A 26,767-nucleotide genomic window follows, 5' to 3' on the forward strand; every position below is an offset into this window, starting at 1 on the left:
TCTTGCACGCTTGCTGTTGCATTAGCCCATTTTACATTAAGATTCTGCTGCAGTACCATAACTAGGCTCTGCCATCACTATGCCTCTGTTCTTCAAAAACAAACCTTACATCAGCGTTACAAAAGGTGTCACAGTGTGTGATTTCAAAATGTGTTATAGCACTGTGGAAGAAAGAAAGGTGTGACATGTACACAAACAGAGTCCCTGACATACACCACTCCATCCTGGCATCTGCAGTGATGGTATTTCACCTTTGTTAGACCTCTGTCAGGATCTGCAATGCTAGATCAGCGGCGAAACCACTCTCCCCCACCACTCCACCTCTGTGCATTTTACATTGCACACAGAGTGTAACAGTCCTGCCTTGAACCAGCATTGTAAAGGGGGTTATTTGGATTTAGTCATTTTGATAAGAAGTGGTTGTTTCTGCATCTGATGCATCATCATTTTAATAAAGTATGACAGAAATTGGAACAGGAAATTAAAACGTTTAGTGCTATTTCAAATTACTCAACAACAGGGTTATTTCAACAGCAGTAAATATTTCATCTCAAAATGTTAAAGAAAATGAAAAGCAAACTCACAGAATCCTGAGGTTCTTGATGCCAGAGAAGTCCACTTTAGTGATCCTGGTGATGTTGTTTCTGTTCAAATCCCTACAGGAAGAAACACAGGGTTAATACTCTGGTGTTTGAAATCTTATTGCTCATTACAGGGACTTAAATTAAGAGCATGGTGTTAATATCATCATGTAAAGCCTGACAACACGCAGCTTTATTCTGAAATGATAAAAAGAAAATTTCTTCAAACACCCACAAAGTGTGTGTGCGTTTGTGTGCCTCTGTGTGTGTTCTCTCGGTAGATTTGGTGAATGTGGCAGCAGCACAGAGCGTGAGAATGCCCCACAGCATGAGAGCCCACACACATACACACATCCCCATTACACACTTACACACAAATATACAAACACAAACAAACAGAAACCAAAACACACTAACACTCCTACCGTAAAGTCACCAGGAAAATATACACACACACATACACCTACACACACACTAACAGAGCTCCTGCTGCTCTGAATTATGAGAAAAAAAACTTTCCAGAAAAAAAAGAAAAAGTGAGATTAAATTATTTTCTCTTTCCATCATCAGAGTTTTAAAGCTTATCGTGTTTCCTGGCTGTCATTCAATCTGTTTTAACTACGGGTACACAGTGTATATGAACTGACTGCTTCAGTGTGTGTGTCCCTGTGTGTGTGTGTGTGTGTGTGTGTGTGTGTGTGTGTGTGTGTGTGTGTGTGTGTGTGTGTGTGTGTGTGTGTGTGTGTGTGTGTGTGTGTGTGTGAAAAGACTGGTTCCCTGTTTATTGAAACGCTGTCGTACTAGAGGAATTAGGGCGAGGAAAAAAAACACACACTAAAGAGAGCACAGACAAACAACACTCACAATTTTCTCTCTTATTTAACACACACGACTCTCTTTCCCCTCACTTTGTAAACTTTCACTTGCCCTCTGTCGCTCACACAGACACACTTTCACACACACACACATCCACATATAAACAGTCTGGTTTTGCTGAGGCAGTCTGCGTGTGTGTTTTTCATAATACACCTAAACATTTATAAATCTGATTTAAGACCATCTAAGGTTTCAAAAGGCTTCCACAAGCTGCCATAGCAAAGACGGCTAATAAGAGCCATACCCCGGCCTGAGACAGCGAGGGCAGCACTTCTCAAAGACAAACATGGGGTCCAGGGTGTACCAGGGTCCTTAAAAGGGCTTCAGGTTAATGGGCAGTTATCACAGACTGCAACCGTGGTAATACATAGAAAATTGTCTAAATCATAAGAGAATAAACAAGCTTTCAGAACGAGTTCCCGCTTCAGTGAGGTTTCTGTTTGAGTGTTCTTTACAGGAGAAGCAGACTCATCATCAAGGACACTTCATCTAAAATCTCTTCACAAACTACCACACTTTTTGCAGAAAGTAGCACCAATTTTTATTCATGCATTACCAATAAATCATATCACGATGTGTGATGAGAAAAGGGTCACCTAGAGTAGCAACCGACTCAGTTAAATTTAGCAGTTTAGCATCTTTTAGCGCATTGTATTTCTTCTTCAGAAGCCTTTTTTTAGTATTGTTCAAGTCTAAGTGCTCTGGCCAACCTGGTTTCAAAATATATATTGCATACATTTTCAGCAAATTCTCTTAACACTAACTGCCCAGTACCAAATGCCAAACATACAAGCTGAAAAGTGGGAAATACAGCTCCAAGAAGCTCCAGTCATTCCTCTTAGGAGATGGTGGAGACCAAAACAGAGCGACAAAATGTATTGATTCACCAGTAATAGAACACTTGTACAAGCCTTATACTGATTGCCTATTTCGGACAAAGTTTTCGGTTTTCCTATTCTTCCACTTTCTTCCTGTCAAGTTTCTCTAACAACAACAACAACAACAACTCAGCAACCTACAAAATGAAAATAGCAACACATTTCACATAAGTTTGGACAGGGACAACCAAACACCAAAAAGTTATGTAACCTACTTACTAAGTAACTAATTAGGTTAATTTGCAACAGATTGGTAACACTGGGTATAAAAAAAGGCATTCCAAAGAGGCTGAGCCTCAAAAGTATAGAAGGGAAGAGGTTCACCACTCTGTGAAAGACTGTGAGCAAATACAAAAGTTTCAGAACAATGTTCCTTAGCACAAGATGCAAAGAATCAAAGGATTTTGTCATAATATAATTAAATGATACAGAGAATCTGGAGAAATCTCTGTACATTAGGGACAAGGTGGGAAACCAATTTTGGATGGCCAGGATCTTTGAAAAAAAAGACATGACTCTGTAGTGGAAATCACTGCATCACTTCCAAAAACCATCATCTGTGAACAGTTTATTGCCTGCATCTACAAATGTAAGTTAGAACTGTATCATGCAAGGATCCAGAAATGCCTGCAACTTCTCTGGGCCCCGAGTCAATTTAAGGTGGACTGAGGTGAAGTGGAAAACTACACTGTTGTCTGATGGGCCAAAATTTGATATCTTTTGGGAAATCATGAACACCACGTCCTCCATTCTCAAGAGGACTGGGACCACCCAGCTTGTCAACAGCGCAGAGCTCAAAAGCCAGCATCTGTGATGGTATGGGGATACATAAGTGCCAAACAATATATAGGCTACAGGTTTTGGAGCAACAACGTAGGTCAGATGGTTTTGCTTAAGTCTTTCGATTTGTCAGGAAACTGGTAAATAAATATTAAAATACCTGGTGAATTTCTATGTTACAACTTAAAGCTGATGTATGATGGGTTTTGTTGTATACATTGTAATTTAGGTCCCTTGATGATGTTTTCCAGCTATTGGAGACAATAATATCATAAAACAAACAAACATCCAAACCAGACATTCTTAGGAATTTTGACTTCCATCCATCTCTTCTTTGCATTCATTAGACCAGATAAGCTTTTTGACAGCAAGCCACTTCACCATCATCCAGGCTGGATGCTGCTGGTTCATGTCAGAGGCTTTTAGTATGTGTAACTACTGATTTCCCCAGAAATTCAAAGCAGCTGAGTGAAAATACTACAAGCATTGATTTATCATTTTCAGTTTGAGGAGATAACTGCCTCTAGATTTGTTTTTACTTGTTGATTTGCAGTTTCAAGTAGCCGCTCACTCTGAGTTAGACTGATGCAGAATCCAATCCCCAAATCTTTTTACCTCCATCACTCCAAATTTATCCACCTTTTCTTTCCTTTCTTTCACCATTGGCTAGCAGAAGTCTATTACTATTTCTTCTTTTCTTCTCTTTCCCTTCATCTATCTTAATTTTCTCCTCTCCCAAGTCCCTGCCTTTTAATGTCAATCTGTCACTCCTTCACAGCCAATTTTTTCCCTTTATTCCCAGCCTCCCTCTCCACATTTTCTTTCTCGCTAATCTCCCCCCTTTCACAGCGTCTCAATCTCTTTTGTCTTATCTTTCACTGTTTCACAGTTGACTAAACACTTTTTCTTCTCTTGTTCTCCTGATCCTGATATCTCAATCTTTCACTCGTTTACAGTTGGCTACATTTTTCCTACCCTTCTCTTTTTTTTCTCAGCCTTCTCTTCTGATCTCTCCATCCTTATCTCCATCCCTCTCTCTTGTTCACAGTGGAAACTTCTGCTCTCACCAAGGAAACCGCTCCAGACACAAACAAACAGTGAGGACGGAGGGGCAGGTGGATAGCGACAGCATCAGACAAGGCCATGGCAAGAGGAACGTGACAATTGGGGAAAATTATTTGTAAATGGAGTTGGAGGATCTTCTTAAAAAGTGAAATACATAATTTAATTACTTATTTAAAAGACAAACAGAGAGTACAACAATTATTTTTTTTCATGGAAACATCTATTTATGACGAACACGAAAAAAAAGGGGGAAATTCGTATCCACTGTAGACAAATTTTTGAGACTCATTGAGAACCTGTTGTGAGAAATGGCTAATATTGTACTTATATTATTGTAATATAAGTATATACTTATAATATTGTATATTGCACAATTTAAAAACAGAAAATGGTTCTTCATCCATTCTCCAAAGATCAGAAAAAGTCGAGGAAGACCAGTGAAAGTGCTGCAGATGGTCTGACAGACTTAAAACTAGTGAGGCAGACTTTCTTAGTGCACCTGGTCTGCAGAAGTGTGTGCGTGTCTGTCCACCACACCCAGCAGTAAAGATTAACATCACTTTAAACATAAGTGACCAGCTGGTAGACAGACAACTAACAGAGGCTTCAGTACAAAAGCTCTGGCCACTGTTTGTTTCCATTACAGTTTCGAATATATGTGTGTGTTCGTGTGTGTTCGTGTGTGTGCGTGTGTGTGTGTGTGTGCAACATCAGGATCAGACAAGAATGCAGGCAGCAGGTGTAACAGGACTGAATATACCATACAACACACACATGCAGACATACACAAAAAAGGCTCAGAGATCTCCACACCACATCTAAACCCAGACCAGTGAAACCAGTGAACCGTACAGTCTGGCTGACTGGTGGCTTTGCTCATACACAGGTTTGGTGTGTGTGTGGGGGGGCTGATTGACTTACAGCGCAGCTTTATTGGCTGGCTACACCACAGAGACTGAGAAAAGACAGAGAAATAACTATGAGAGAGGAATGTTACACGAACGACAGATCAGGTGACAAAGACTCCCAGGAGCTTAATAGAAGGAAAAGTTCGGCAGACCACCTCCGTGGTAAAACATGAAATACTAAGAGAAAACAAAATCTAGATTTCTGACACATAGGGTTGCTGCCCGGTCACTTTTGTTTCTCCTTCTGCTCTTTTCCTCCTTTTTCAAACCATCCTGTTGTTGTTTTCTTGCCCTTCGCCCTCTTTTTATTCCTATCTTTGTAACAGTAAGGGGATTTCTACTGCAACAGTTTCCTCTCTGTTTTGTCTCTATCTCAGACACTGTGACATTTCCTTTTTCTTCCACTCTTTCAAGTAGTGCATCCTTATCTCTGCATCCCTCCATCGTTTCCCTTTCATCCTTTGTTGTTCTCCGTCCAACGCTTGGTTTCCGAATGCTTTTGCTTCCTGCTCTAATCTCCTGTTATTTTCCTCGAAGCTCTTGTACTTCTTCACTTTTCTCATTCCTCCTTTCTTCCCCTCCATCCCACTCTGTCTCACTTTCTAAGATAGGTATGCTCAATTTCGCTCTGTAAATCTCCCAGTTACGCAAAGAATCTTAATTGCCCTCTTCCTTTTCCTGTGAGCTCCACGCTCGACAGTGCGTCTGTCACCAGGAGCAAAGGCCAGGCGTCAAGCTGCTTCAAAAATAGCCTTCATTACAGATAGGATCAATCCACTGCAAACTTCTGCATATTATTTCAGCAGAACCTGTTCAGATTATTTATTTATTTTCTAATTGCTGCTTTAGCAGGAGAACCTTAATGCAAGTGTTGCAACAGGGACACGTCAGCTCATGTAGCTAGCTTAGATAGAAGTAAAAGAAATCGCATAGAGAAATGAAACAGATTAACAGACACAAACCCAAAACAGGTGGATATATTAGATATTTCAACTGAATCTAAACTTGTAAGTTGCAGTTTACATGTCAAGAGATCAAACCTTCACAGAAGACGTCATGTTTACAAGAAGAAACCCCTGACTGACTCCAGTATAAAACAGAATTGCATGATCTTAGTCGTAGTATAAACGATTAAATGTCACATAAATTAAGATGTAATCAAAGAAAGAATTCAAAAGCACGACATGTTCAGTCCCTGTCTCCGTTTGCAGAGCTTGTATTGTCTACAAGAGTCAACTAGGGACTATGCGTTTTGGAAAATTTGGCGGTTTTCTAAGACATTGGGTCTCCTGAGCAAGCGTTTACTGCTGTTTTCAATCTCTGTCATAGTGATGCTAATATGAAGAGCACTTTCTTCTGTTACAGGACGGCTCTCTGGGATATACAGCAATCATTACTTGGAGGTTTTTGGGGAATTCACATCATGCACATTCTCACACAGCAGAAAGACAGATGAGAACCAGCGAGTACAAACACAATCAGGACAGAGAGAGGGGGTTGAAGTTACATCTGATGATATGTCCTTTTTAAAATGACACATGGCAGCTTATTGAAGGGCCCATGCCAATAATTTGTACACTCAGTTTCTTTAAATGTGAGACTTTTTGAGCCAAACATTGTGTAAATATATAAAAGATCCAGCGTGCTACCACAGAGTTTATTTTAATGCGGTGTGGCTGCAGCGTTAAAGAAGACCTGTGTGCAAAGACGATGAAGGAAGACGAGACACATGCAAACATCTGTCAGGGATTTTTCTGCAGTTGTTTTTACATCTAAACAGTCTAATGCTCCCCAGGAAATCTATCTTTACCACTCAACTCTCATTCATTTATGCCAATCCAGGTTTTAGGTCAAGCAAATTAAATATGCTAAATCATTTTAGAGGCTCGTGTGGATGCAAATGAAATCAAAGTACCTGATAAAAGCCAACATTGTTAGGTATTACATTTGCAAATAAGTCAACCTATCCCCTCATGTAAAAGTAAATGGTATAAACAGTGACAGCAATCATATTCAGCCACAGAGGAATTCACACCACAAGAGCAAACATTTGCAAACACCAGGGTGAAAACTCTACTGAGAGGACAAAGCTTTTCCTGGTGTGACGGCTTTACAGCCTCAACAACAACACACTGATCTCACTGTCTCAGATTGTTTCTTGTGTGGGCCCTGCATGCTTCTCGGAAACATTCTGACACTTGACATTTAACAATTTATCCGTTCTGCAACCACGCTTTGGCACAATGGTATAAAACCTTTGTTTGTACAAACAAGATCCAAGATAGTTTTGTGCATTTGAAATGTCTACTGTGCCATAAATACTAAAACAGAAAGTCAGTCAAAGAGCTGAAAGATAAGAGAGCAGGAGTGATTAGGCAGTTAAATATTGCAGCTACAGCAGACTGAAGGACACTCAGGTTCACTCCTTAAAGGGTCACTCCTGTCTGAATGATGCACCATACAGTTTCTGGTCTCTTGTCTGCACCCTTTTCTATGATCTCCATCAAAATGTGGCTGAATTTCTTCTAGTGTTTGAATTTTTTGTCCAATTTGTCCAACTTTCCAGCTCACTTGTTACCTTTCCCTCCCATTGTAGAGCTGATTCTTCCTCTCTTGTCCGTCATTTAGCTTTTAAATCTGCAGTCAAACCTTTGTCTATTTCCCCTCCTGTCTTCTTCTGTTACTAAATGATGCATACTTTATACAAGGTATCCCAGAATGATGGGATTTTGTTGTAATCTGGTCTATGTTTCACCATCTGTTGCTTTATATTCTGTCTGTCACGGTTTATTTCTCTCTCCGTCACAGTCTCTATTCAGTGTTAACGCCACTCAACCTCAGGAAATACATAGTTTGCTGTCGCTGTGAACCGACAGAGGCTTGACCACATTAGGGAGTCGCCTGCAAGCATCCCTTTCTTTTAGAGCCACGAGCCAACAGGGCTATAAACCGGCACTGTATTTGGTTAGCTCTTTTCTTTGCTCCAGTTTATAGGGCGGCATTGCTTTGTGTAGATTTACTGCTGCTGTATGTGAGTGGATGAGGTGGGTTTGGGTGGGGGTGGAGGGGTGGAATTTGGCCGCTGAGAGGCCACTTGACAGGAACAAGAAGTGCTGCTTCCTAAACGGAAGCCAAATTGTGGAAAAATAGGAGTGAGGATGAGAAAAGTAAAGGTGGATGAGAAAGTGAATGATGAAGAATCAAGAAACACACGTGTTGCAAAAAGAGAAAGCCAAACAGTCTTTCACTTTTAGACCAAGAAGAAAATTGAGGGGTAGGTCACACTTAATTGATGTATGCACATATTGCATGCACTCAAATATACCCTAACAGGTACGCACACACACACACACACACACACTTAGACTAGAGGGGAACATGGGAACACACACTGGGAGAAGAAAGTCCCTGCAGCAGGGATATAATGTGTTGCTTTGGTGACAGTGGCCTAACAAAACAGTGGCATAGCTTGTTAACATCAAACGACTGAATACACACTCACAAAAACAGACTAACACACACACACACACACACACACACACACACACACTCAGAAGTCCTCTGCTCTTGGAACTTCTGTTTGGAGAGAAAGTCACAGAAGGTCATTCGTGACTCGAGGTAGTTTCTGTGTGACAAAGTCTTGAAGTTTCCATCTACAACCTATCAAATGTAGAAACTGTTCAAGCAGAATGGGTGTGCTGCCTCATGATGAGTGTGCACTGTACTGTATGCATGTGGCCCCATGCATATGTTCTCCTGTGTTTCCATGCATGTGTATGCATAAATGTACCATTTTTTCATGTGCATGCATGTGTCAGTGTGCTATCTTTGTGAGAACCCAGTTTTGGTCCTTGAGACAGAGGGTATTTTTGGAGAGTGAGGACATTTCACTTCAAAGAGTTCTTTGAGGGTTAAAAAAATTCTGGTTTCATACACGGCTGGGTCTTATTTTAGTAGTTTTGGCCATCAAACCAGAATTCCTATCTGTAATAATATAACTATACAAACCAAGAGATGTAATGAGACAGTTAAATGGCTTTAAAAAAAAGCAAAGACCACATTCTGCTGGACAGTCAAACAAGTTTAAATAACCTTCAGGTTAGCAAAACTCTCTTTGAAGAGGAAATTAAGGCAAACGGTGAAATTATCACCCAAATTGTTCACTGAAACCATCCATCACAGTTAAGCTGCCACCTTTGTGATCCAGCTCTGACCCCCCCCCCCCCCATATAGGAATTCAGCTCACACACACACAGACTCACACATAGTTAGTTTTAGTTTATAAAGAAAAGTCCAGTAAGCTGATACATGCTAATCTTCAAAATAAAATGTTTATAACTGTTAGCTTAGCTTTTGAAAGAAGAAGAAGACAGGTACCTTATTAATCCCCAGGGGGGAAATTCAATTTTCAATTTTTTCACTCGTGCTACTTTTGGACATGCTACACATACAGTTTTTGGTATATACATACAATCATGCACACACATGCAGTGAACATGCTTAGGGAGAGATGTCAGAGTGAGGATACTGCCATCAACCAGCGCACCCCAAGCAGTTGGGGGTCCGGTGCCTTGCTCAAGGGCACCTCGGCAGTGCCCAGGCAAGTGAACCAGCACCTCTCCAGCCACCAGTCCACTTGCCAAACTTCGTCCATACTGGGACTCAAACCGGCGACCCTTCAGTTCCCAAGCCAAGTCTCTATGGACTGAGCTACTGCCGTCTGATCATCAGACCCTTCATTATCTATGCTTGCTGGTAGAAATGTCCCAAATCCCATCGTAGCAATTACTTTGGTATTATGTAATGTATTATTAAAATAGAATATGTATGATAACATTGGACCAAATTTAACAGAAAGGACTCAAGTTGTCATAAACAAGAGAGATGTGTTGATACTAGGGATAAGACAAAATATGAAAATGGCAACTTATTGTTATCCTGACTTGCTCGATACAACTATAGGCAACCCAAAAGAAGGAAGAAAGACACAATGTTCCAAGATCTTGATGCTGAGACAAGAGGTAAGACAGAGGATGTACTCAAGTCTGCAGGGAGAGGTTCTTTCACCTGTGCTGGGTTGGCTTAACAAGCCTGCTTGACACTTACCCCCAATTTCATTGAGGGAATTGCATTCCTATGTGCCAGAAACTAGCTTGATAAGCAAAACTTTCTAAGTTGTCTCTTTTTCTATTTGCCTTTTTTTAAAATAAGAAATTAGTATTGTACACTAATTTTACAGTTGTGCTATAGTTCAGTAAATTGAATTTACAGACTGAAGACAATTATATTGTTTCATCTCAGTGAAACCAAACCGAAGTGCAGTGAGAAAATACATTTATCCTGCACTTTATTGTCATAGGAGGATTTTGTATTTTTCAGTTACTCAGATATCGCAATGTATTGTTTAAGATTGTCTTGCAAGATATCAACAAATACAGTATTGCTGTAGCCGTATCATCATCTTTGTGGCCGTGTCTCACATGGCAATTAGTGATTTGTAAGTCACAAATGACTCGGCCCCAAAAGCCGCTCTTTTAGGTTAACAATTTCAGCAGTTGCTGTGAAGAGCTGGTTTCCTTTTTCGCCTTTTTGTTGTTGAGGGAAAATCATCTCTTCACAATGCTTGGCCACAGGCAGAAGTTCAACAGACATGAGGACCGGTGCTTGATGGTATGATATTAATGTTTTCATACCAAACATCATGTAAAAATTTGTTCTACTGGGAATGATAGGGATTATTATAATGAAAATGAGCAATTTAAGTAAAATACATGCAATCATAGGTCAAAAATTTGCAACAAATGTCTGATTTAATAAAAGCCAAAATGGTGTTATGAAGTGCTGTTTGGGTGCTGAGAGAGCCAGCTCGTGTTGCTGTGTGAGCCAACTAATTTGGATCACTCTAAAGAACTGGAATTCCCATCTCTACTGGAAACACTCATAATTAGTGATGGTTTTACGAATACTGGCACTGGCATATTTCTCACAAATGTGATATCAGATATCAAAGATATGCAAATTATTGCACCAGTCCATCAAGATAACTGGCACCCAAAAGAATCAACGGGTGTCAGGTAAATTATTGCACAACAATAACAACCAACAGCAGTGTAGTGCTGGCAGAGTGCAGTGTTAGTCAAAGCTGGCAAAGTTCCAGCAGGTAGTGTTTCTCTTCCACTATTGTTCACGTATTCTCACCACACTTAAGTATTATCAGCGGTCCACTTGGCATCTACAAATACTCACGTCTAGTAATGAAAGAAAAAACAGGTTAGAAAGATCTGGCCTGTAAAGGGTTAATTTTAAGACGAGGGAGTTTTTGGGTTTGGCATAATTTTGATGTTTAAGGTTGGGTAGAAATACATTATGTTGGAGAGGGTCCTCACAAGTGCAGTACAATCATGTGTTCATTGATGCCTAGTCTGAAGTGTTCATTCATGTATGTGCCTGATTTTCCATACGTTTGCCAGTGTGAGTGTGTACATGTCTTTCCCTGGTTGTGTGTACATTGTAAGTGTACAGTACATGTTAATACACTGTGTGCGTATTTTAGCATTGCCAGCTTGCTCTGTTTCCCAGAAGGGCAGCGCCCGCTGCAAGTGCCAGCTGGCTGCCTACTTGGCAGACTGAAAGTCATTATATAGAAAGGTCAGCTGCCCGCACACTGGAGAAACTCAGGGAAGTGAATATCACCCACTGACCTAGAATCAGAGCCTAAATATTGGTTACCCTCGCTTGTGCCATTTGGCATACCATAAGTGAAACAAACATAGTTGGAAAGGCACAAAATGGTTACCGCGAGATGGCCGCAGATGATAGGCGTGACATTAAGAGGCTGCTTGAGAACAGCAAGCTCATTGTGGTTTCTCCTTTTTAGTTTAGACTTGTCTGCTTTAGCAATAACACTCGGCTGCTCCTCAGATGTATTACATCACCATCATACCCACGATAACAGTAAAGAACTCTCTTTATTCAAGGATGGCTTTTGTTCAACTCTAACCACAGAGTGTGTGCTGACTGAAGCTTCCTCTATAAGTAACTTACAGACTGTATATGGTAGAAAGACTGCACAAACTAAACACATTACTAATTAGCCATGGGTATGATTTCTACACTTACGTACACATCTGTGATTATACAAGTACAAGAGCCTGACTGATACATTTGTTGGCTTGTATTATTCCCTTGCACTGGTTTCTGCGTACACTGTGTTTTCACATTGGTGCCATTAAGAAAGCTGTTTTGAAGAACACATTACCCAGAAAGCAATGCTTCAGTTGATGTAGAAGTAGTGTCATCTCAGCTTGTCCATTAAAGTGCGTTACAGTCCAAGCAGTCAATGGTGTGCACTTTATTTCTGACAATCTAACATAATATCTGATATTTTTTGTTAAAGTTTCTGCATCTTGGTTTAAACATGTCTGCTAAAGCAATAACACCCAGCTGCTCTTCAGTTGTATTACATCACCGTCAAACCCACAATAACATTAAAAAGTATTTTTACTGAATGCCAGCTATTGTTCAACAACTACCAAAACATGAGTGCTGACTGAAGCTGCCCTGGAAGTAGAGCTCGAGTACAGAAAGACTGCACAAATTAAGTGCTTATTAGAGCTATGGTTTCCAGATAAATTGGAAAAGTGCCAACGCAACATGGTTGGAATTGATTTGTGGGAATTATCACAACTACATCTTTGACTATAGAGACATTTTAGCTGTGGCAAGCAGTCGTAAACAACACAATATTATTTGTGCCGACTTCAAGTGAACGCTTGAGCCACAAGTCAAAGGAGCTGCGGGCCAGAACCCATGAACACCACAGTCCTGCTGTGATTACAGATTGGTTTTGATTCCATCAAATAATTTTAAATCTAGGGGACAGGAACTGTGTCAGCACAAATTAGCGGCTCTGCTTCATGCACAGGTTAGCATCAAAGTTTTACACACACACACACACACAAACACACACACACACACACACACACACAAAGATTCCAGTCCCACCATGGAATGCAGTTCCACAGCTGAGGGTGTGGTGGTTACAGCGTCCACTGACCAATCAACACCAAGCTTTGATAAGAGCCAGAAACTGGGGCTGGAACACTCACCAGTGCTTGCTTGCATACACACACACACACACACACACTAACACACATCATACACACACTCGCAAGGTCCTATTGTTGAGCTCTCCGTGGTAGGTTGGCACGCTGATGGGAAATGGGAGCTGTGAAAACTCTACTGGAGAGATGCTGCTGGCAAACTGAAGGTGTGTGGAAGTGTGTGTTGGAGAGGGGGAGGTGGAGGTCAGAGAAAGCATGGTGAAAAACAGAGGCAAGAGAGGGAAAAAAAACAGTGAAAATAACACAAGGAAAAAAGGTGGATAGAGGGATGGGGGCGAAATGACATCAGATGAAGGAAAGAGAAACAAAACTGGTGTAAAGATGTGTCTGGGAAGAGAAATAACAAGAACAGAAGAACGAGTGCCAAGAAGAACCTGGAGAAATGAGAGAAGGTGTTACTCATAAAACACATGCCAAAATTTTTCAAAGTGCTGTTAGCGCGGGAAGAGAAAAATAGGCAGTTAAATTCTGGATTAGTTTGTGTAAAATTGGCTCAGACTGTTAGCTGCTTTCAGTGTGAACTCATTCAACTGAAAGCACACTACACGTGTAAACTTATAGTGAAGGCATATGTATGATTTAATTGACTTGACTTAATCATGTGTAGCCCATTTATGAAGACTGGGTGCCTAACAAACATACTAAAAACGTAGCTAGCATGTCAACTTTTGCAATTGAACCAAACATGCTAACCAATTGAACTTCATTCAACTTCTTAAAACGAGACAAGAAGAAAGCTACATTAATCTATAAACCCAATGAAAACTACATTTGACAGCCAGCACTGACTCGTGATTTTACATTTCTCACATTGTTTGAAGTTTTGACTACTACAGTTGTAGCGTCAGCTTGATGACATCCAGCCTGCAGGGGTGTAGCCTCTGGGGTGGCCTATTCTTATTACTAGTGTTCAAAAACTTTTGTCACTATTTGTTATCAGTGGCGTGTCCAGAGGGGTGGCCAAGAATGGCACTGGCACCCCTTGATATCCAATTGGCCACCCCAGGGGCCACCCCAAAATCTTAAACTATGATTGACTGTTTGCCTTGTCAAATGTGGGGTTTCTGTTAAAATCTATAATTTGGGATGAGTTGAAAGGCTGACTGTAGAATTTTTTATTAGTACCCCCAAATGTGACTTTCAAAAAGCATCTTTTGTAAGTCCTTAAAGAATTAAACTTAGAAGATTTATGCCACTTTGTCATGTTTTTTTTTTAAAGTCAAAAAGAATATAACAACAGTTTAATACTTTAATGAAAGTAGGTTTTGAGAACAGAAAGGGAAATGTTATTTATTTTTAAATGCACTTGCCACCCCTGCTTATGTGAGAGTCTCAGTTGGGCCACCCCGGTCAAAAAGTTCTGGACACGCCCCTGTTTGTTATGATTATTTAAATAATCTATCCCTTTTAGATGACAATGTTGTCTGTCTCGGAAAACTAAGATATGAAATTTGGAGAATGTTCAAAAACTTCCCAGAACAGCAAAAGATTGTTGTGATTGTTGTGGACATTTTGCTTAACCATGACTGGAAAACTGGTCAAGTTTTTTCCAGGTTTTCCAGAACACATGGGAAATGACAAGTGGCTGAATGTATCAAAGCCAATAAGTCCTGAAATAATCTAAAAAATGTCAGGAGTTCATGTTTAAAAGAGACTCAGATAGAAAATGTCTGTTTCCGTTCCAGCCAAGATTTTCACTGTAATGACGACATATCAGTAAACCCCTAATATTTGTCCCCCAGAGCTGATACCAGTCTAAAAAATCCTGGATCTGTTGGACTTTATAGACACACTAAAGTGGGATAATTCAAGGAGGTCTTGAAATATCAGTCTAAAAAATCTGGTATCGGTCAAACTGAACATACTATATACATAAAAGTGTAATCAATTAAACAAACACAGAAGCACAGATGTCTCATAGAGCATAAATATTCACTCTTTTAAACTCATATTTTTCATGATTGCTCCCTATAGAGTTCCCAGAGTCCAATTTCTCCACTTCCCAGCAGTTGGGGCAACAGTTTGGAATTTGCGCCTCCAAAAATCAACACTCCAGGGTTTGTGTGTCTATGCAATCCCTGTAGGGCAGGTGTGAATTGGACACAGGAGAGAAAAGCCGTCCCCCTGTTTTCCAATTCACTTTAGCCAGCATCGTTAAGCCTGTTAAGCCTCTCCCCTCCCCAAGTAAGTCCTCCACTCAAATTAGATGCAAATGAGGTCTCAAGTGGCTTCCCAAGGAGGACATTACGGAATTGACTGGCCTGAGGTAATCTGCGAGGCTGCCTGTGAGTGTATGTGTGTTAATGTGTGGGTGTGTGTGTGGGTGTTGAGTGAACAGATGAGGCCACCAGTGTTTTTCTCTCGTTAACCTTTCTAAATGTTCTGTTTACAATAGTGAGGAAAACGGGGCTCTTTAAGAGATTCATGCAGCAGTTATGACAGGTGGGCGCTGAATGTTACCCCCTCCTTTTACTTGTTGAGCCAGAGGAAGTGAACTGGATTTAAGGTTATAAACTGTTTAATGAAGAGAGAAAGCTGAGACTTGAAATTTAAAAGGAGATTTTTCAAACTTTACAGTGCCAACATGTTTCCATTTTGATTGATTTCTTTCCATCTCAGCTGGCTTACTCTTTTTTCAACGTTACAAACAAGTATATCCTGAGGTTTCTTTCATCATGAAGCCTTGTACGTAACTTCATTGTAGCACCAGATCCCCCTTAATCTTTGTCGGGTAGTTCTCTTTGACTGAACAGTGATTTTCTCCATTTGTTTTCAGAAACCTCCACAGAGCCTGTCTGAATTGGTTTGATTCGGTGCATGTGGCTCCGGAGAGTGATAAAGCGAGCAGTGGAGCTGTAGTCGAAAAAGATTTTCCACCCAAGATAAGGCTGGAGTCATGTCTCTTACTCGAACGCCACATGTTTTGTGGTTTTGTTGCATAGTATTCTGGTGCGGTTAGACTACTATTGGTGGAGAGAGAACTGTGCTCAATGAATTTCTCAGTATGTAACTGAACATGTCTGCAAAATGTTGAGTCCCTGAGGAATCGTTTGCCGGTCAGGTTTGCAGAGAAACCACATGATACAAAAAACTACAGTTGGAACAAAAACTCAATGTGAACATAGCAACAAGTATTTGGACCAAACTGAGGATCTGATGCATATTTTGACGTTTGTTTTGCAAGGATTTTCAGTCATCATTGGATTCCAATGCACACGTTTTGAATCCAAGCTACTACAACCTTCATAGAGAGACAGCATTCAAGAGTACATAGTTTGAGCATTTGAGACCAAAAAAAATTATCTTTCAAGACAGCTTCTCCAAGTGCTCTGCTCTGCTGGCCAAATTGATGCATACCAGTGTCCAGCCAGTTACCTCAACATTGCGACATTTGTATATTTCTCTCTGCCAGGAAACTTCAGAGAAAAAAAAACAGATTCAATAAATTTAGATATATTCATGACTCTGAGGTCAATTATGAATCCTATTGCCAAATTTTGTTGCCATGAAAACTGCTCATGTAAGCCCCAATATTGACATTGTCATAACAAAAGTGACACGAATCTTTTGCGTGACGTTGAAAACGTATTTGTGGTAACGGACTAATGAGTTCATGTTTTCAAACTCGTTTGGCTCCATCAAAGAGCTTTCCATCTGAGTTTTCTCTTGTAGCTCATGACAAATAGTTTAACATTAGTGACATTTAAAAGAAAGAGAGATATTGGGTGTTTGAAATGAATGATCAGGCAAATCCTCAAGATCATTTGATGGTTTTTAACGCCACGCTGTAAGTCATCCGCCGAGATTTTCATATTCTCCACACCACTGAATGTTGAATATCAATAAGAGAATTTGGCAAACTTAACTCTGAAGCATTTTTACTCCAAACTCAACAATCTTGGCAATTTTTGGTACTCGAATCTGTCGCCCACATGGACCTCCTCCCAGCAGTCAAATCCACAATCCCTGCTCAGGGCCATAATGCTCATCTCTCTTTCCTGAAAAGTTTCCCATCTGCCGTAACCTTTAGAACTGGAATCTCATCCATTTTAATGTTTCCCATCTCAGACTCCCTAAAATATATCTGCAGAGAGAGAGAGAAGGATGAAGGCAGGGAGAGAAAGAGGGAGGAAAAGAGCAACTCTGGGCCAAAGTCACAGCTGAAACACTGACCTGGATAAATCAGGGAAACATAAACACATAGTTTCTTGAGTGAAAGGGGAAGGAGGGGGCGCTGCTACCCCAAATATTCCACCCCAGGGACCCCGGCTTGAGGCAGGGGACCCCCTTATCCTGGCTCCCCATCACAGCCTGCTCTAATTATTTATTTTTCTAGGGTGTAAATGTCTTCGGGGGATTGCTGTGTAAAAGCCAAACAGGTCCTGGGAGGTCACAGCAGCCCGGTGAGGAGGTATGGACCTCGTTGTTCACACTCACACATCCGCACGCAAGAAACCCAATCACACAAGCAAAGTTAAACATTCACAAACATATACATGTAAACACACATGTCTGACGAGTAAAAGTCCACGCACAAATGCTGATCATGTTCACATCCACCAAATACCCCCCACATCCTCACAAACGCACACAAACCCCCATTTCCCCCTCTGAAGCCTCCTGATTGTGTTTGTTGTCTCAGGGTTAGGTCTGTTGTCGATCCCCTGCGGAGCTTTTGGCTGCTCCCTTATCATGCATAATCGCTTCCATACCTTCACAGCATATAGGTGTGGGTGCATGTGTGTGGCTGCAGGGGTGTATGTGTGTCAGGATCAGGCTAGAGGTGGCAGCAGCGGCTGACAGAGGTCCATATCTGCCTTAGGAGTGAATATCATTTGAGACTAACAGCCAACAGGTTTGGAAAAAAGCTCTGAAAGTAATTCTTTAAGAGTAAAATCATAGTTTAGAATCTAACACCGATCACTGTGGATCCAGGATTAACTTTAGGATCATGTGTAAACTGTGGAAAATATTGGGAAGACTTTCTGCAGAGAGAGCATTAAAGAATATGAAAAGATTTAAGGGTCTCACTGCTTCTTCTCACCTTTCATTTTGACCCGTTTAAAATCTTAAATACCCGCTCTAAAAGCTGGGTCAGGACTGTTTTCTTTACTGCTTCTGCTCACTGGGGTCACTGGTGAGTTTAAGGGTAGTTTCGTGTGCCCTATCTATGAAGTCTATTAGTTGCAGTTATTGCTTGGGTATTTAATACTTGTAAATGTCATAAAGCTACGCCTAGTTTTGTAGAATTGCACAAATTCTACAAATATCAGACTTCTTTTTTCCCCTAATTGTCAGCTTTATTTGGATTCAGTGCCTCTAAAAAATATAAAAGCCCTTTCCTACCTCAATTAACTTTTCAACTTCTGTTGAGTAAGTGTATCTGACTTTGTTCCACCTCATGGCAAAAAGTTACTCAGCTGTATGAGCCAATATAAACGTAATTCTATCTGAAAGACTAAGTCTCCAAATGCAAAATAAAAGCAACTATAAATTCTCTGTAACAGAAAAACACGTGTTTTCCTTTAGTCCACTAACTGCAGGTCAGGGATGACATGCACTTTAGTTTAATCGCCACAAAAATTGATGCAATAGCTCTAAAATCCAGAAGCAAACGAGACGAGATAACTTTAAATCTATAGTAAGAAGTTTGACTTTTAAAACGCATCGAGTTGTCACTCAATATCTTTAAAATAAATCAAGTAAATTGATGTAAAAGTCGAAAAAGTAGCTTCTTATATTTCATTTGTGTCCCCTTTTAAAACATTACACTCAAGATGTTAACTTTTCCATGTAGCCATCAGTGTGCTGTCTGCTCACGCTGAGCTGAGTTTGGGGATCATGACATAAGAGACAACTGACTAAAGAAGCGCAATGACATGAACGGTAAAACAATAACAGTGGTTTCAACTGTCGTGAATTATCACTTACAGGCGCTCAGCATTCCTCGGTATTCCCTTTGGCACGGTCTTCAAACCGAGACCCTGGCAGTCCACATGCGACCCGGAGCAGCTGCACTTGTGCGGGCATCCAGTCACCGAGGCAGCGCACAGCAGCAGCGCCAGAGCCAAAGCCCCAAACCGGCACAGCGCAGCACGCTTCTCCGGAGGCATGGTATCCACTTAGATTACTTCCCAAGCGATGATAATTGAAATCCGCGGGGGGAAAGGTAGATGCTGTGGAAGTAAGGATCCCGTGAAAGGTCAAGAGAGGTTGCTCGAGAAGTTAAAGTTAAAAGAAGAAAAAAAAAAGTGATATAGAAGTTCGCTGCTGAAGTTTACGAAAGTTCTCTCAAGAGAATCGATCTGCGAGATCCTCCATAAAACGATCCCTTGGAAGAAAACGAAGATAATTGAAAAAAAAAAAAGTGATGTGTGGATTTAAAAAAAGTTTGTCCTTCTGAAAAACCTCGCTGTGCGTCACTCAAATCGATGCGTAAAAGTCACCCCCATTCACAAACTCTCCGGGAAGAAGTTATCAGCCTGACTCCCAAACGTCCCAAGGTGAAATGTTCAGCACGGGTGTAACCTCCTCCTCCTCCTTCCAGAGAACATCCCTTTGCTGCCGGAGAGTGAAAAAGTGAGAGTTGCAGAGGAGTTGTAATCAGGCACACAAAAAAGTTGAGAGCGCAGACGCGCAACTCAGACTGGTACGCCTGGAGGTTGTATGAGTGAGAGGCAGACAGATTTGTACTTAGGTTTCCCCCCAAATCCTCTCTCTCTCCCCCTCTCTCCCTCTGTGTTGATGTCACAAGAAAAAAAAGGAGTGAGAGCTCCTCAAACTTTCACTCTTTCCTTATCTCCCCCTCTCAAAATACTCTCTCTGATGTGTAAACTCTGCTACTTTCCCACACATTGGGATACAATCTCCAAACTCTCAGCTCCTTTTTAACAGTGACATATTACAGTAAATATTTCAGCTAATTTCCCAGTAACTCGTCCTCTTTTGTCACGGCCCCATAGATCATCTTAATGATTTACTTTGTGATCAAATATTGGTTTTAAGCCATGTCTTTTATGAGCCATCTCCAATGCATCATCCCTGGGGAGTCTGTGTTTGTGGGGCGTCAGTGATTAATGCTGCAACAGCAGCTGACACAAACATGCTGTCTGAGAGATCAATCACACTTTGTAAGGAGTGTAATTAAACTTAATCTATCTTCTATTGTGCTGGGAAATGCTGTGAAGTCCACAATGGCGTGAGACAGCATCAAAGCTAAGATTAAACTCTTGTTTTGTTTGATTTGAAGAATAAAAAGAAGATTTAAGGTGACAGAAATGTACTTGGCATACATCTGAATTTAAATTGAGGTGAATATTACGGATTATTTGGTGATATCTGTTTTAAAGGTTCCTTTGAACTCTTCAGGTTTTCTCCCTCAGCTCCAACATTTCTCTTGGCCTGACAGTGTCTTCCCTCCTGTAGCTTGCAGTAGTGCTGCTGCCCTCTGTTGGTAGAAGAGAGAACTTTCATAAACTCAAAGCAAGACTGATTATTTTCACCTCTCATTAAATCACTGTCCTCTAAATTAATTCAATTTATTTGGGCAATTACTTTCACATTTTCAAAAATATGAAAAGTCTGTTAATCTACAATGACAGTTCACAAATGGTGGAACCAAAAGTGGCATATTTTCTCTTTCATCCTCTTACTAGAGCTAATTAGAACATCAGTTTTCTGTCTGTTGGGAACTCACAATAACCAGACTCTGGCCAATTTAATGTCTGCTCAGTTCGGAATAACACACTCTAATTAATTAGATTTGTAAGTTGAAGAATACATTCTGGTGTTTAGAAAAGCATCCCTTGTTAGGCAAATGGTCTTTAGTGTTTGTTGTGTGTAACAATCTGTGAGGTGGATTCCTGGAACAGTTTGAACAGTCAATAGGAGGAGAGCAGAGGAAAGACTGATAGCTGGCTGAATGTATAGAAAATTATGAATTCATTTTCTCTGACTGACACTGATTTTGGCTTCAGTTTTTGAAAGAACACTATACTATACTATACTATATATGCACATATATATATATTCTTGTACTGTACACCTTCTTGTTTGCTGCTGTAACTCCATGAATTTCCCCGTTGTGGGTAGAATAAAGGAGTATCTTATCTTATAGCAGTAAACTCTATTCATCTCTTTTTTGAACATGTACTGTTTGCATTGTGTTTAGTATTATATCTATTGTATCTGATATGGTTAAGATTTGATTTACATATTCTATGTTGCTTTTTATGCTTCATCTACTTATTACACTTTTATTTTGTCAATATTTTTAATTAAGGATATCAAATCAATGAACCACTCACTCTTCTTTAATGTCAGACATGTCTGCTGAGCAGGTTGATTCATTTCCGGGTACAGATTGATTTATAGTCAGTCAGTTATGCATGTTCTGTCTTCAGTGGTGCCAGTCTTCTACTGTGCATATATGTGAAGTCAGATAAGAGCAGGGATGGCTTGTATAATTGGGCTAGCAGAGCCAAGCCCTCCCTTCCTTTGACAATAAAGATGACAAAAACATTCATCAAATAATTTAAAACTGGTTGTTTTAATGAAACGTAGGGTAGCAGCTGAGCCCAATAAATCTGTTGCATCCTCCTCCATTCACATAGTGTAAAGGAGTGACAGGTGTCTTGGCACGCCCCCCTGATTTGCTGATCATTTGAGCTACATCAATTCAGCCCAGAGGCCATCAATGTTTTACCAAAACCTATGACTGTCGCGGTGAAGACTGTAGAGAAGCAACTCGTGGGAGAGCAGCTAGAGAAGTGAGCAGTTTTGGAAATCGCTGGCATCAGTGTGAATGAGGTGGGTTGTTTACTTTCTCCTCCATTTATTCTCTTCTATTTCCTTGGAGGTAAAATAGGAAGTTAAGAGACTGGTGACTCATCGTCCAATACGATGTTACAATAACATAAGAGGATGAAAAAAACAAAGGTTTGTGGTTTTTGGTTTCAACAAAAGGACTGGCTAAGAATTCACTTTCTGTCTTCCATGCTTGCTTTTTGTAAGAGACACGGCTTGGAGGCATCAAGAAGTGATGGATTTTAAAAGATTATCTGACTAAATTAAAAAAAACAAATGCAGCACAACTCACATAAGAAATAGCACAAAGGCAGCAAATACTAAAAACTGAAGCAAATTAATGATCCATAATACTCAGATGGAAGTGATGCAAACAGAAAAACTCCAGTAAATAGATGATTTACGACATGCCCAGACTCAAACGTGATGGACCGACATGATGTTTCAAAAAGTTTGTGGTGCTTCTCCATCTATGAAAATCTTTGCTCTCCGCAGAGCTTAATGGCAGTGTCTGGAAATCAAACCTGTCATGGAACGTAATGTAAAGAGTGAGAAAGTCCAGGAAGAGAGGAGGTCTGGATTAGTCAAACAAGCACAGGACTTTAATAAGGGAAACTAGGTTTGTGTCCCGGGTAACTCAAATTTTTGAATCACCCTTTATGTTTTGTTGTTAACCACATATTTATAATGTAAAACAAATAACATATGATCCTGCCTTTATCATAGCTGCACAAAAATACATCTATTTAACAGCTTTAAATGACACTGCACACAGTTTGAAAGTGTAAGTTTTTTTGACACCTGTATGACAAGTATTTATGCAGCTTCATAAAAATGTTGAGGCTGTTTCTTAAGATATGCGCTCCAATATAAAACTTTCATCTAGATTTCTTTCTTACAGAGTCGTCAGAGGTTAACGTATTAAAATGTCGCACTCAGCCCCCTTCACAGTTAAAGGAACAGAGGAAAATAACGCTGCTTTCAAACAGTTTTTCCGTTTCGTGTCAGATCGATGGCTGCAGCAGGGAGAGCAGAGCAGCACAGATCATTTCCACAGCAGCCAACGGCAGCTCCTGCCGGGGGGGATCCCCAGGTGCCCGCTGCCTTATGGGGAAATTAAATCCCCCCAGAGCTTCCTGGGTCTGCCCCGAGGTTTCCTCCCTGCTGGCCATGCCTGTGGAGGCACAGGAGAGAGCAGCCTTTCAAGGAGCATGAGCCCGGCTGCACTGTGGAGAAAATCCATTTCAGCCACCTGGGTTTGGATCTCTGTTATCACCACCCAGAGCTTATGTGGCACTCTCGAGCACTAAAATATTATGCAAGCAGCTTAACAGGAAGTACAACACAAATGGAAAGCATTAGCATTCTGGAACAAACAGACGATGTTAAGTGGCCACTATTTATTTCCATTAGGGAAAAGTCTGATAGAACCTTTTAATTGAAAGATTTGAGTTGTATGTTGTTTTGAGGCTATCACCATCAAGCCTTGTTAGCTAAGAAAAACCTGGAGCTTACGTAAAACAATCAGTCAACAGTTTCAGCAGCAGTGCACATTGTGTTTATTTGAAATGTTAGATACTAACAAGTGTTAGCTTGTTTTTGGAGCATGTTTTTACTTTTAAACTTTTTTTTTTTTTTCAGTTCTGTGGGACACAGAGAACAAGCATGATAGCTACCAAAATTGTCCCAATTGAACAAAACAATCACAAATCTAATAAAATGGTTTATATTTTATAAAATTGAAATTAAAAAAAACGTTTATTTGTTTTAGCTTTAGGAATTAGCAATCTTGTCAGTCAGTGCATATCGATATAAAGTGTAATATTCAGACTGTGTTCTTCTTGTACATCTCCAAGTTGAGATTAAACTTTAATTTGAAGAAGAGGGAATTGTATATTACATTTTCTAGAATAGTGAATATATTAAATTGGATGTTTTAAGTTTTCACTGACTGTAGAGCCAAAATATTTAGAGCTCCCCCTGCTGACTGGCTAAAGTATAGATCAGAAACCCTGCCGGGTTCATATTAACAGAGGGAGCATTGGTCAAACTGTTGACTACTAAAATACGCGTCAAATTTTTTCTTAAACATGCTTTCTGTCATTATAAATTGTTCTTGATTTATTTCAAATGTTTATTTTTCTGAAAAGATCAGTTTTGAAGAAGATGATTGACAGCTCTGTTGACAAATGCAGCTCCTGCATCAGTCTTTACTGGATTAGCAGAGTAGAGGAGAAACAGCTAGAGAAAAAAACATAGCAGACACCAACACTGAGTCATTGAGCTTTCCATAGCCATGCATGTCTGCCTGAAACCAACACAGGAATCTGCCCTGCTGTGGACAGTACCAACCTGAGGGATCTTTGACATTCACATTGGGCAGAAATGAAGGCACATTGTCCATTATATACAACCAATACAAAATCAAAATTACATTGAGGCTATGTGCTCAATGATAAGACAGTGGCGTACTGTCAGCCTATATGCTAGTCATCCAAGGCTCGTTTTTTTTTTTTTTGAAAAAAGACTGTCTTTCAAAACTAACAAACAGGGACAAATTCAAACTCATTAAGTATCATATCAATGAGTCAGGGAAGAGAAAAACTACAAGGACATGAGAGTACACATATGTCTGCATAAAATCAGGAGGAATTAGTTTGTGGAAACATCTGGTGATGCTTTATCTCCATGTGTTGCAAATCCTTGAAATGAATAGAGGAGAGACAGTATTTATAGTAAACTGAATACAAGATGCAAAGATTAAGAGGAGAGGAAACAATAAAACAAAGAAAAGAAAGATACAGAGGAGGATAAAGCACAGAGAGAACCACACACATAAGTCACACTGATCTCATTTTCAACACTCAAACAACAATGGTGTAACGCTGAAATGTTCCTGCCCATGATTGTCGGAAGGAAAATGAAATAACTAACTTGGTCTGTCGATTGTGTAAAAGCTGGATCGTAAATGATAAACACGATAATTATTATAAGACAGTCCCTCCAGGATTTCGCGGGATTTTTTTGTGATTGTTGCGGCACAAAAAGCCTGAATTTGCGACAGCTTTTTGAAAAAATTGCGGTGAAAGTTTTTTTGCTTTTTTCCCCCAATAACATCTCAGGGGCAAGTAAATATGCTAAATTACAATTGTTTTTAGAAAGCATTCTTGATGTGGCCACTAACTTTATTTTGATTCTCTTGATTCACAGAAAAATGCCATGAAAGGACTGTATTGCACATTTACGACGGTCCCTGAATGCACCTCGCAGCGACTGATGCACAGTCAGTTCACGGCACTCTGAAATTAATCTGCATCTTTGATGACAAGGAGTCGATCAAAACTTACTGAATGTGTCTGATGTATCACCAAACTGGATTAAATCAAGCTGTAGATGCAGAGCTTTTTACGGTAACCACGGCAACAAAGTCAAACATCAAATAGTAAACAGACGTCCCACGGTTGTGTCTTTGTCACTAACACCCACCTGGGGTAAAAATCATCAATGAAGATGAGACAGATGCATGGAGGTGAGGAGAGCTGGTTCATAAAGCACACCTGCTGCAGGTAGGTTACCAAGCGAACACTGAGCCCCTCAATCTAAAAATAATAACGTTGTCATGGTCACTTGTCCTGCCTGCTGTCCCCTCTTTTCACCCGTTCTCTGTGCATGTTTTGTTGAAAAGTGCCGATCAAGTGAGGACTTACGTTTATGTTCCAAGGAAGTCAAATTGATGACAAAACCGATGACGTACAGGGGCTGAGATTGAGGTAATTGGTCAAATTTGCAGGAAAGTTGCGCTGATTGTAAAAATTTGCAGGGCCGCGAAAAAATCGCGCTGATTGGTTGAATTTGCGTTGATAGTTGCGATCGCGAAATCGCAACTTCCTGGAGGGACTGATAAGACCATTAGCAGACGGTTGAAAATCTGTTGCCCTGAGTTCATAGCTTCTTTTTTTTTGGTAACATGATCACGATCACGGCAAATACCAGGAAACAGGATAACACAAGTGATATGGATCTAGTGGACCATGCAAATTTTCTTTGTTTGTGTCAACCCAGGACAGTTTCTCCAGGGGTTCTGAAGGAACATTTTTGCTGGGGGAGTCTTTTCTGTGAGACTACTATCAGGACTAAAGGGCATAGGTGTGCTGTGCCTTAAAAGGCTGTCCTATATTTAATGTCCTGTCTGGTCCAGTGGTCAGGAATAAAGTCAGGAGTTGCATGGGAAGGACTCACACAGAGAAAAAAAGGCATTAAGACAGGAGTCTTAGTTGCAGAAGTTCTCATTGAATAAAGTGGATCTTAACAGACTTACGTTTTAGTCCAACCTGGTCATGGTGAAGCCTTTGATTCTGTATTCTGTGGCGGTGACTTCATTATTCCTTCTCGTCGTGGTGGAAATGTGGATCAAATATTACTGCAATTCGAATGCAGACATATCTTCCTACTTAAAATGCTACATCACAGTGGCTTAAACTAAGAACTAGATCTGAGATTCTACTTATGCTACATCCTGTGTTTGTAATGTTCTTACTCAATCTGTGGCCTTCACAGGTGCGTAATCAAGCCCTTAATTAGTGATTGGTTGCACCTGTGGAGTGACCACCTATTGCTAGGTTCTCCATGCTTGCCTCACAATGCACTAAGAAGGGATGCACATTTCAAGCCAAAATACTATTCGATAATAATTGGCATCTATTCAATGATTATTCCACTATCCCCCCACCCCCCACACACACTCACACTCA

General features: G+C 40.4%; 1 protein-coding gene across 2 annotated transcripts in view; it reads right to left on the reverse strand.

Moving 5' to 3' along the window:
* Positions 1 to 26,520, reverse strand: part of slit3 (slit homolog 3 (Drosophila)) — a 316,661-nt gene extending 290,141 nt beyond the window's left edge. Inside the window, exons 1-3 of one of the 2 annotated variants that reach the window (XM_034690744.1) lie at positions 26,335 to 26,520; positions 19,143 to 19,387; positions 585 to 656 (exon numbers count right to left, since the gene is read on the reverse strand). In XM_034690744.1, coding sequence (XP_034546635.1) covers positions 585 to 656; positions 19,143 to 19,324 — 254 coding nt within the window. In that variant the 5' untranslated portion in view covers positions 19,325 to 19,387; positions 26,335 to 26,520. Of the gene's footprint in view, positions 1 to 584; positions 657 to 19,142; positions 19,884 to 26,334 lie in introns of those variants that run through there. The other variant, XM_034690743.1, reaches the window with a different exon arrangement.
* Between the last annotated feature and the right edge of the window lie 247 nt (positions 26,521 to 26,767).

Source organism: Notolabrus celidotus, chromosome 8 (assembly GCF_009762535.1).
Source record: "Notolabrus celidotus isolate fNotCel1 chromosome 8, fNotCel1.pri, whole genome shotgun sequence".
Classification (NCBI taxonomy): domain Eukaryota; kingdom Metazoa; phylum Chordata; class Actinopteri; order Labriformes; family Labridae; genus Notolabrus; species Notolabrus celidotus.